This window comes from Rhinolophus sinicus, chromosome X (genome assembly GCF_036562045.2).
Source record: "Rhinolophus sinicus isolate RSC01 chromosome X, ASM3656204v1, whole genome shotgun sequence".
Taxonomy (NCBI): Eukaryota; Metazoa; Chordata; class Mammalia; order Chiroptera; family Rhinolophidae; genus Rhinolophus; species Rhinolophus sinicus.
In genome coordinates, this window is record NC_133768.1 from 45,803,833 (window position 1) to 45,816,412 (window position 12,580).

Sequence of the window (12,580 nt, forward strand, 5' to 3'; positions counted from 1 at the left end):
CCCAGAGCACGACTGGGGGGAAATAGACTTGAGACTTGCCCTGAGTTCTTCTCAAAGGTTTTCAGTATTTTCAAGAAAATCAACTCAAAATGGACCAAGGAGCTTCTCTCTCTTAGAATGGAAATGAAACCCCTAAACCGCTACCAGTAAGGTGCATGTTGGGAGTCATCTCCAACAATGGTGTTGGTCTACAGTGAACCATCCCCCTCTTGCGCATGCTTTATTTCATGACCTAGAGTCCCCAGCCTGTTTCTAGCATGCCTTTAATTGGTATTAAATCCCTGACCTTGACTTGTTGGCCCAGCTCTCAGCTTTCTTTCTGATTAAGCACTCCAAGAAGAAAGAAGACCTTTGCCCAGTTTTATTTTGCTTTCTGCCTGATTCTTATTAGACCTGCTTCCATCTTTCATTTGGCTCCATTATCTGATTTCCTTGGAGCTGACTTCTAGACCTAGTTGCATAAGGCCATGGGTGTGGGCCAATTGGTTTTGTTTATGTCCAACTTCTAGGCCAATCCCTGGGTGCGTTTTGAAGTTGATGTTGTTTCTTTAGCAAACCATGGCTCATGTGCTTCAGTGGTTCTGGAGCCCTGAACATATTTCAGTATAAAGCTAAATACAGTGGCACTGGACTCTCCCTTTGTGTGAGTAACAACACCAGTGGTAGTTCTGCCTGCCATGATGTGTAGGATGTGAGGGAGGAAGGTGGAGAAGGATCCTGCACAGGAGAATTCTGCTCTCTCCCCAGTGAATCTGTTTACTAGCTGGGGGATGGTGGGAATGCTCATTAGAAATTTGGAGGTGACCAGATCTCACTTGAAAAGATTTAATACAACCCATTGCCAGAACTGAGTACCAAGTTTTCTAAGGATACAGTTTTTTTGTGTGAGCACTAATAGGTCACAGAAGAACTCCCACTAAAATTAAGATCCTTTAAAAATAAAATGAAAATATTTATGGCACCTGAAATGGAAAGGCCCTTTATGGAAAGTATTCTAGTCAGATTTCCTCCTTCAATGTCCGGGAAAACTGAAGTCCAGACTAGGAAAACAACAAAGAGCAAGTCTGTGGCAAAACAGGGACACAAATTGTGATCCGTGGTCTGGGAACCTAGCTTTTTAAAGAGACTTCTGAGTGATTTTCATACCCAGGAAGGTTTGTGAGCCATTGTATTAACCAGTCTAGAAGGTGTCCTCCAGCTCTGCCAGTGCATGGTTTCATGAGCCTAAATGACCTCCACGGTATACTTCTTGGTGCTAAGTGACCAGAAGCAGCCTCTATTGTACCTAAATCTCAGTGGAGCGGCCTTCAAACCAATAGTTTTAAAACCGGGATATTCAAAGAGTGGTTCTCAAATGTTTTTATATCACAGCTCATCTCCCACCTACCTCTGAATATCTGTTCTGTGGAACCTAGCAAGAGGCTCTAAAAAATCATACTTGGGGATTGATGATATCAATTAGGTAATTATATACTGCATAATTGCTTTTAAGAGCCCAGAAAGACCATTTTCAAAGCACAGCCAAAAGCTATGTTAGTTTCTTAGGTGAAAGCAACCCCAGGGCCTTACTGGGTTTAATGGGAGCCAGTAAGACAGGACATGTGCCTGGCACTTGCCATTCCTGTGCTCCTTCACCTTGTGACTAGAACCCCTGCCTCAAGGCCTTTTGGCCCTCTGGGTCTCCGGCCCCCTTTCCTTCTACCTCTTGAGCTCCAGAGTGCTGAGAGAATGGCTTGGGCAATAGCAGGCTACATCAATCCCTGTCCTCCTTCATCATGACCGGTGGGGCCCAGCATTATCCCCAGACCACAGGCCACGCCACCCCTTGTGGCAGATTTCAAAGCTGTCAAGATGACACCTCCTGTGATGCATGTCATAGAGTAGCTTGGATTTGTAGGCAATTAGAGGCTGCTGTCAGCTTGAAGCCTTATCAGATAGGTGTTTAGATAGGTAAGTCTGAAATGCAGGCAGTCAGAGTGGCTTCTGAGGTAGAAGATTAGATGGATGGAGAGTGATAAATGGAAAATACTACCTTTCCTTACAAAAGGCTGACATGTCCCCTCCCCACCACCCAACCTTCCTTAAGCTGACAAGAATGTAGACTGTATACAAGAAGGAGTTCATCTGACATGTCTGGAATAATACAATCTTGTTTAAGTCAGTCTCCTCATTAGCCGGCTGGACCCAGACCTCATCTGGAGACTTGAGAGCACTGAGCAGGGTTCAGGCTGGACCACAGCTATTCACTTCTTCTCTTGCCCACTCCTAAATCTGTGGGGGCAAGTTAGAGATGGGCACATCCCCCCTCTAACCATTGTGAGAAAGGCAGCCAGCTAAAAATGGCAAAGTTTGGCTGACAGTAATGGCACAGTGGCAGCGATGAATCAATGATTGAGTTGGGCATGAGGTAATAAGCATTCTCATGCCAGTGCTGTCCAATAGAACTTTCTGTAATGGTGTAAAGGTTCTAAATCTGTGCTGTCCCATATAGTAGCCATGGGACATGCATAGCTATTGAGTACTGAGAAATGTAGCTGGTTCAACTTAGGAACTAAATTTTTAATTTTACTTCATTTTGATTAAATGTGGCTAGTGGCTATCATATTGAACAGTGTACCTCTGTGCTTTACCTCCCAGAAAGTGGCTTAAGGTATTTTCCTTATGCCATCAAATCAGAGAGAGGAATGGAATGGGAAACTGAAATTGGGCCCAAAGAACAGGGACACTTATTTATGTCAGCATGTTCTACACTGCAACCACCCCTTCCTTTATCACCCTATCCTGCTTCTAAATGGCAGGCTCGAATAGTACTGCCAGGAAGAAACTGACAGTGTTACAGAACCCAAAAGATCCCCCATAGGCTGGAGCAAGTAACCAAAAGAATGAGATGTAACATGAACAAATGTAAAATGTTGCAGTTGTGCCTAAGAAATCAACAGTTCAAGTACAGATGGAGAGAGATGCAGCTTCCTGATTGTATGCTTTAAAGAGATTTAGGAAGTGTTAGTCAACCATAAGCTCAATATGAGTCAGCAGTAGGGTCCAGAAGAAAAACTGATAATAGCTAACATTCATAAAGGCTCAGGATAAAGAGTAAGTTTTGTTTTGTTTTTAGCAGAGTTGTCTTGAGGCAGAATAGACTGGTTAGGAGGTGTAGTAAGCATCCCGTCCCTGGAGGTGATATAATGCAATAAGTAGTGTTTGAAGACTCGCCTGGCAGGTGTACAGAAAACAGATTGGAGCTGCGGAGACCAGCTAAGAGGAGGAGCTACACGGCACCTGCCCTGGCAGTTAGAATTTCCTTCCCTGTGCCTATGTTTGGTTCTCCACCCCACACTTCAACATCTTAGAAAATGAAAAGACAGTTGCTGTGAATCTTCTTTTTTCTTCTCTCTTTCTAATTGGTGCTGGGACAATGAGCAGGTTAGTAACCACAAAACATGTTCAGCTTCTCTAAGAAAATATTATTTAAGACTGAATTCATCTTCCTGCCTTCTCAGTTTATTGTAGCTCCACCAAATGTCTGGGATCTCACTTTCAATCGTCCTTTAACAGGAGTCGTTCAGTGGAAATCAGATCAGACAAGCAGAGAAAACTGGGCAGGGTGATATAACCTTCAACAAATGGGCCATCCATAGTCCTAGGAAGCTGGGCCTAGGGTTGTATTTCTGGGACTAGAGGCTTTTAGAGGCAACCCATGTGATGTCTATACTAGAGGAATGTTCGATTTGTATTAATAATACTGCTAACATTTACTATGAGCCAAGAGAAAAATAGTTTACATGGATGATTAAACCCTCAACAAATCCTACTGTAATTCTCCCCATTTTATGGGAAACTGAGCCACTGAAAGGGTGAATGAGACTTGCCAAAGGCCTCACCATTAGTTAATGGCAAAACTAGGGTTTTAGCCCAAGGAGTCTGGCTCCAGACTCTGTTCTAACCACTGCATACTATCTCTATATTGTACAGGAGGAAAGGAGTGGATGTTATTTCAGTCACTGGAAGAGTTCCCTAGAAATAGGTGATAGAAGAGATAGTAAAGTTGTCTGGACCATTCCATCTGTGGGGCTCCCTTCTTGGTTCTTGGCTAGTTGTATTGGATAGGACACAAAAACAATGGTGTAAAAAAGATAGGAGTCTATTTCTCTTTCATGTAAATGAAGTCTGTAAGGAGGCAGTCTATGGCTGCCATGGTGGCTCCATGGTCATCAGAGACTTGGGTTCCTTCTAAATTTCTGTTACCCTATTCCTAGGAATATGGACCTAACCCTTATGGTACAAGATGGCTGCTGGAATTTAAGCCATTGCATCGACATTCCAAGCATCAGGATTGAGTAAGGGCCAAAGAAGGGCATGTTGTTTTCCTTAAAGGACATTTCTCAAAAGTTCTGCCCAATACTTTAATTTACATTTCATTGGACATAACTTAGTCGCATAGTCACCCCTTACTGTAAAAAAAGGATGGGTAATGTACTCTTACTCCATGTGGCATGAGTTCTATCTGAAAATCAGGGCTCTATTATATTAGGTTGGTGCAAAAGTAATTGTGGTTTAAAAGGTTAAAAATAATTGCAAAAGCAACAGTTACTTTTATACCAACCTAATACAAAGTAGGAAGCGGAGAATGGATGTTAGGATTGGCACCCAGCATATTGATTCTCTGGCACATTGATTCATTCAACTTGTACTTTTGTGTCTTCACAGTGACTACAGGTATGTGGCAGCTGCTCTGGCTGTCATGAGAAATGTGACTCAGCAGATCAATGAACGCAAGCGACGTTTGGAGAATATCGACAAGATTGCCCAGTGGCAGGCCTCTGTCCTAGACTGGGAGGTAGGATCCTTACCAACAGAGACATTGGGGAGTCTGAATAGCTTAGCCGGAACTTCTCATAGCCAAGGATGGGCGAAGAGGGATTAAATTTGAGGAGTAGCAGGAAGGACTTAGATTAGAGCCAAGGTAAAACTTCCTGCTAATGAGAGGTGTTGTGTACTTGAATAGCTTTCAAAGAAGGTTGGAGAAATCTATGTGGCAGCATTGAGAAAGGAAAGGATCATCTATCTGGGTATTGCCAGGAAACAATTGGGTTGATTCAGTTGCCTTTCAGAGCTCTTTCAAGTCCTGGAATGTCATCACCACTAGATGAATACTTGGATAAGGAATCGTACATGCTAATTCACTCCCAGAAACAGAATACAAGGTTGGTTCTCTGGTGCAGGCTAGCCAACATCTTTTCCTCTCGGTGGGATCATCTCACCCTGACATAACTACTAGGTACACCTAAACCTGTGCACTTCAGGCCATGACCATCATCCCTGCCAAATTGACAGACCAAATTCTGGTTTGTTTGTGTGTGTGTGTGTTTAATCATCTGCTTACAAAAATAATCCCGGGTAGCCTTCCATTCCATTAGACATAGCCCCAACCTCTTTGAACTCAGAAAGCCTGTAGTGGCTGAAGTCATGAAAGACTTCCCTTCCTAGGTGCTTACTTGCAGAGGACGTGGACAGCCTAACAAATAAATGGAGATTTTACCTCTGTAATGCCAGTGCTCTGTTGAGGTTTCTGTTCAATAGAAGCACGGCTGTGAATGTTAAGGCCTCACAGGTACTAGTGTGTTGAGCACGCTATTCAGTGTTTTTCTCTGGTGCCCACCAACAGAACCAAGAGTAATGGCATTTCACATTTATCTCTCAGGCCCAGGTTGTGAAATCTGACAGCCCACAGGCTAACATAACCAAAGCAGGAGAGACTAGACATGCTACCAGGGAGGAGGCAGCAATCTTGTCTCGTGGCCTCAACTCAGGCATCATTTCCTGGGATTGAGAGGTAGTATTTCTGTAAAATTTTAAGTAGTTTAGCACATTCCAAGGGAATTAAGCATCAGCCTTACAAACAGCTACCTAACCAAGGTCCAGAAAGAAATCATCTTTCCTTTATTCTACTAACTCTGTTCCTCCTTAATGTAGGTAACTGGAAAAGACCACAATTCTGAGCAGCTGGCATGTTTTTGAGTTTTATTTGAAGGATAATGTCCTTATACAGAGTAAAAAAAAAAGATTCTTTGAGATTCAGAGAAAGGAATGAATCTATATAAAGAGATTCTCTTGCTCATAAGATGAAGCCAGCATTGACCCAGACTTGTTAGGGAATCATGGCTTCTCCTTCACTTGTGTTGGGTTTGCTTTGGCTAGTTGCCTGATCAGAGGCACAGGGCTGGACCAAATGACCTTTAGCTAGCCCATCAACTCTAAGGCACTCTAAAACTGTGGTTGGTTAGCAGGCCTCTTTTTCTCTACCCCTGGCAGGGTTCTCTGTAAGAGGAGATTCCCAGTAGCAGTTGTCTTCCTACTTCCTAGAATACCTTCCCAATGCCTGGAAGACCTTCTAGTCCCTTCACATACTCTGGGGCTTCATTCCCTGCAGCTGGGGCCATGGAGGACCAAGAATAGCTTGAAATCCCTTGGTCTATCCAGGGAGCTTCATTAATACCAAATTCAAAGGTGTAAGCTATGATTTAAAGACTTAGCATCTCAGGAGGAATTTCATGTGTTTTTGTCTGTGGGTAAGGGGTGGAACAAAAAAGGAATTCTGAGCCAAGATTGATAGAACACTTTATCTCAGCCTCCTTTGTTCACATGATTGATTGGTCTTCTAATCTCATGCAAGCCCCCACAACCCTGGCACCCTCCAGCTTGGTGAAGCCCTTCTTCATCTAAATTGGTAAGAAGAAAAATTCCTCGTGGTCCCCTTTTCAGACTCTGGGGTCACTGTGGAACTTACTAGCTCCAGAGAAATTGCCCTCTAGGAAGCCTTTTCTCCAGCAAGGCCTTGTGGGTGCTTATCAGAGTCCTAGGTCTAAAGTGTCTGTAATGTTCGTCACATCTATTCTTAAAAACTTCTAGAATGTCAAATTCACCAGGACTTTTAAAGGAACCGCCCCCACAACAACCTTGGCCATGTTTGTGCTCATGTGTATACATACACACATGCACATGTGATGATGCTGGAAGTCTGAGCAGCCTATTCCTGACCAAGGTCACATAGCAAATCAGTGACAAAACTAAAAGTTAAATATAGTCTCCAGATCCCCTGTGTGGTGTTCTTTTCACTGCTGCATCACATGCTCTGACAACCTTCTTCATCCTGTAGTCCAATTCCTTTCCTTTGTGATACTTCAGGGACTTGTATTTGCTGTAATGGTCCATATCTAAGCAAGACAGTAAGTCTGCTTAGATATGGGGGGGACACAAATCCCAGTACAGCTAAAGGTGGATGAGTACAGGTTATCTCCTCCAGAAAGCAGTAGGACATGCCTCTACTCCACGACTTGCTGGCCCTTAGCACAGGTTGCCCAACCTCACTGGTTCCCTGGTATAGGTTCTTTGTATGTTCCACCTGTCCAAGCAGTTGAACAGGCAGAGAGAGGTCCTGCCAGCTTGCTGAAGCTGCTGTGGACAAGCCTTACAGATCAAGAAAATGAAGCAGTGCTTTGTTATCTCTGCCACTGCCATGCCTCCCCCACATGTTTGCATAAACAGCGTGGCTGTCAAAAGCATCCACGTGATAATTTCAGCTTAATTTGTCAAATCAAAAAGAAGTCATAGAGGAAACCTTTAGAGCTTAATCTCCCTTGAAGAGGAACTTTGAAGGAGGGTGGAGGGTTGATGGCATACAGGCAGTTGGTGCCTGCTCAATAAATAAGAGCACCTGGCTAGAGAACAGGAGGTCTTACATTTTCCAGACCTGACACTGCCTCAACTTATTCCATGAGCGTTCTGGGTCTTTTGCCTAACTCCAGTTACCATGCCAGCCTATGGGGACTAGAGTTCATGAAGTACCCCCCTGCTCTGCCCCACCCCCCGTGGCTCCTAAAAAATAAATGGATGAGTGAAAGTGTTTACCTATACCTCTAAGTAATAATAAATACTTTAGAGAAGCTTAGGGAAACAGCAGGGAGAAGAAACCTGTTCCCAAGGACTGCGGTTTCTGGGGAATTTCCATGTCTGATTTCTGTGATTCTGATGTTTGGTTGAGTTGTCACTGTACCTTCCTTTACACTCATTAGATCCACTTGAAAGGAAGGGAGAAGGGACAAATCCCTGACAGCTTCTTTTTTTATCTTTTAAATGTACCATGCTGACATTGTTTAGTAAAATTATATAGGTTTCAAGTATACATTTCTATAACACATCATCTATATATTGTGTGTTCACCACCCAGAGTCAGTTCTCCTTCCGTCACCATATATTTGATCCCCTTTCCCCTCTTCTACCATCCCCCTCCCCCTCCCCTCTGGTAACCACTATACTATTGTCTACGTCTATGAGTTTTTGTTTGTTTTCCCACATGAGTGAAATATGGTTCTTGACTTTTCCTGTCTGACTTATTTGACTTAGCATGATAATTTCAAGCTCCATCCATGTTGTTGCAAATGGCAGTATTTCGTCTTTTCTCATGGGCGAGTAATATTCTGTTGTATATATGTACTCCATCCTGACAGGTTCTTTTTAATCTTTCTTTTCTGGAGATTTTTACCAGGAGTCCAAGTTTGGAGCTCATGTTTGGGAACTTGGTTATGAGTGGTTGTGATTTCCTCCTCATGGCACCCCTCCCCTCACAGCCTGGTTGTGTAATACACAATGACCTGCTTCCAGTTTACCATTGGATGATTTAATCCAAAGAAGTTAGAGGAAACACAAAAACCCAACATTGATGGAGGCAGCAAAAGCATCTATTTAAAAGCTAACGTGGCTTGATGAGGCATACTCCTGGGACGAGGAGATCAAATGTGGGGCTGGATGGATTTGTTATTTCTCTGCCCTCCTGTCCACAGGCAGCATTGAAAATAAACTCTATGAAAAGGATGGCATTTCCATTGTTCTTTCCCTGGATCTGCTCAGGCCACAACCACACATCGGACAGTCATTCTGTAATCAGAATGGAGTGCTGAGCATTGGGATTTTGAGATGAATGAGATGTGGTCTTGTGTATCCAGTGCAGGCAGATAGGTTATAGGCAGAGGGAACAGTGTAAACAAAATCCTAAAGGAATGGAAGAGAACAGGAGGCCCATGGGGAGGGATCAATTGGAAAGGATTGCACTTTTGGGGACAAGGCGAAGAAACGTGTAGTGTAAGTGAGACAGAGGAGGCAAAGGGTGAGAGCTCTGAACTCGGAGAGGGCCCTTTCCTTCACATGAACTGAATTGATGCTCTCAAGCAGTCATATGAGGTGAGCCAAACAGGAATCACTATGTTATCTCCATTGTCTAAGGAAACAAACTGAGGGTGGTTAAGCTACTTCCCACGGGCACAGAGTAAGTTGGTAACAGCACTGGGCCCAGAACCCAAGTCTTCTGAGAGTCTCACCTCAGAAGTTTCCCAAATCCGCGGATTGCTGCATTAAGAGATCATCATTCTACTGTGGTTTGAGACTTTGGAGCATGGACTTTGGAGGGAGTCTGGCCTAGATTCAGCCACTTTGGAACAATTACTTCCAATTTCTCTGAACTTGGTTTTGGCAGTAATAACAGTACATTATTGTGTTGTTGTGAGTGTGAATAGGAATATGTGGCACAGGGTACAGGGCACACAGTAATTGTCAGGATAGTAACTATCATTTATGTAGATCATACAGTGTGATGTGCACTTTCCTAAGCATTGTATATATATACATTTATATAATCTTCAGAACAGGCAAATGAGGTGGGTACTGTTATTACCCTGATTTTAAATATGAGGAAACTGAGGCACAGAGAGTCTATGTGAGTTGCCCAACATCAACTGTCAACCAGCTTTGTGAGCATAGGTGGTGTATTTTTTCAAGTTTTTGTTTGTTTTTGTTTTCGTTTGCTTGCCGGAGTTACATGTGGCAAGAACTACTTAAAATAGAATTAGATTATTCCTGGCTGGTATAGTGGGTGGACCAGATGACACTGAGTAATCCTCCTGGTCTGTTCATTCTGTTTAACATGTGGTATCTCTAAAAGTAATCATGGCCATCTTTGCATGGCATTTGCATGGCTCCTTTTTTATAGATTTCTTTTATTTCATACATACTCAAAATGGATGGTGGCACATTTTCCTGGCCTACTTCAGTGTGGGACATGGCATACTGATACCACTCTCACCTTTTCATTCCTCCAACAGGAAAGTCCTGCACAGCTCCCTCATCCTAAGGGCTTCCTCTCTCAGCCTTGGGCCTCCAGAGGTGCTGTGCTAATATGTGGGCCCCTCAAGGAGGAGTGTTTATCTAAGTTCCAAGGTATCCCTGAGGTGGAGTCTGAAGTTACAGTAGTACCCCTGACCTTTCTTTCTGAGATTGTGTTATTAGAAAATATTTCTACTGAGCTCCCCTTTTCCTTCTCATCCCTTAGAATGGAAAAAAAAAAATGGTATGCTCGAAACAGCTGGAAAAACTGAGACCCAGAGAGAGGAAGGGTCTGACCGTCCAGTGATTTTTGGCCTAGAGACAGTATAACGTAGTGGCAAGAGTGAGCACATTCTCTGGAGCTGCAGAATTAGGGCTGGGTTGTGGATCTGTACCTAACTAGCTGGGTGACCTTGGCCGATCACTTGACTTCTCTGTACCTTGGATTATAAAATGAGAGCAAGAATATCTACCTCCCAGGCAATTATGAGGCTCAGAAGACATAGGGTGAAAGTATGTAACATGATGTCTGACCAATTAGGTGCTCAGTAAATGTTAATTTTCCTGAGTCCTGGGCCACTGATTTTGACCCCATCTTCACATAGGCCCTAGAACACACATCCCTGTGCCCGTCGCTTTGGCATAGTTTGCCTTGTGTTCCATGATTTCTGAGCATACCTGTATTAGTCTCCTCCACTGAGATGTGCGCTCCTTGAGAACAGGTACCAAGTCTAGCTTGTCATCTGATAGACACCCCCACATACTTTTGACCTAGCAGAGTTACCATAAAGAAGGGGCCCTTGGAAACTCTGGAAGTAAATGACTTAGGAATCAGGTGTCTTGGTGCTTTTTTGCATCTGACTCTGCATAGCAAGGAAGGGAGAAGTGGTTTCAGGCTCTCTGGATAACAAACCAAGGAAGCATGTAGTTGTGAAGCTTCCTATTTAATCAGTAGATTTTAATGAACTGAGAGCAGAAGGAAAAACTATTTGAAGGGAGTGAGAGAATTCTATTTCCCTCTATTATCATCATCTTCTTGCTGGACCCTGTACGCTTCTTCTTGTCTGGAAAACAGAGAGACTTCTACCACCTGCCAGGCTTACTCTTCAGGTACAGGAATGAGTCTAAAAGACTGGAACTAGGATGAAATACTGGGGCAGAGAAAGATATTCATAGAGAAAAACAGAGAGAATGAGAGAATTAACTTCATGGCAGCTGGTGCCCCTAGGGCCAGAGGGCAACTGACTATAGCAGTCCTGGATGGGGGGCTCATTTGACCTCAGGGTGAACAAGAGTATGAGTCTTTCCAGCTCATGGAGACTTTTAAGGATTCCCAGGAGGCCTTCCCTTTATCCCTCCTTCCCCTGCAGTCCTTTCTGTCCTCCACCTGCCCCTGAGTATGCCCAGCCCTAGGTGCCTCCAGGTAAGTGATGGGTCCATCCCTTCTACTTGGCTACTTCTCACTGTCACGTGTCCTTCCCAGGGCGAGGACATCCTAGACAGGAGCTCGGAGCTGATCTACACTGGGGAGATGGCCTGGATCTACCAACCCTATGGCCGCAACCAGCAGCGAGTCTTCTTCCTGTTTGATCACCAAATGGTCCTCTGCAAGAAGGTAATCCCACCCCCTTCTTCCCTGAGGGCTATGGGCACTTCAGGTGGTACCAGCCCCTCTTTCTGCATCATCCCCAACTCCCAATGAAGTAGGCTAAAACTGATGGGTGAAAAACAGGAGATTAGGAGAAATTCCACATCAGGATCACTGGTATGGCATGAAGATCACAGGCAGAGCTGGCTTACGGGCAGTGAAACTCTGAAGTTGTACATTTTGTCTTGGTATCTTTATTAGCATTTACCCTCCTGCCCCTCATGGTGATTCTTCTCACTGTCTTCCACCAACAACTGACAGCCTGTTGGTTTATACCAATTGTTAAAAATTGTAAATATTTCTATCCCAGTTGGTGAACAGTGGCTTCCCTGTGCACCTCCCCCTATTTCCACTCTAATGACTCTGGTCACCTGGCCCCCTGATTGCCGTAAGAACCAACAAGGGGCATCCTAACTTTCCCTCTTTCCCTCACAGGTAGGTACCCTTTGTGGCATAGGAATTTCCCCTGTATCCTTACCCATTTTCTACGCAAGGTGTGTCACTTCCCTACAACTCTCAACCGTGCTATTCTCCATCCTCCATTCTCTGTAATCCATTTGAGAAGTCTTGCTTTTCTCATTGACCCTGGCTGACTCAGTGTGAGTGTTGCTTTCCTGGTTTCTTATCCTTGGCAAGTAGGAGGATGGCATATATTCTCAGACTGATTCCTCCTGATGGGATACTGTTCCCCTCATCTCCTCTCTCATGATAGAGAGTGCAGACCACTTTGGCTCCAGGGAGTAGTTGGGGAAAATTTGGGACCAGGGAAAGTGAAAA

At 44.1% G+C, this 12,580-nt stretch overlaps 1 protein-coding gene across 5 annotated transcripts in view; it reads left to right on the forward strand.

The window, feature by feature from the left end:
* ARHGEF9 (Cdc42 guanine nucleotide exchange factor 9) overlaps nucleotides 1-12,580 on the forward strand; it is a 185,155-nt gene that overhangs the window by 135,386 nt on the left and 37,189 nt on the right. For all 5 annotated transcript variants that reach the window (XM_019715751.2, XM_019715753.2, XM_074323195.1 and 2 more), the window contains exons 6-7: nucleotides 4,708-4,837; nucleotides 11,639-11,770. In XM_019715751.2, the coding sequence (XP_019571310.1) occupies nucleotides 4,708-4,837; nucleotides 11,639-11,770 (262 nt within the window). The remainder of the gene's footprint in view (nucleotides 1-4,707; nucleotides 4,838-11,638; nucleotides 11,771-12,580) is intronic.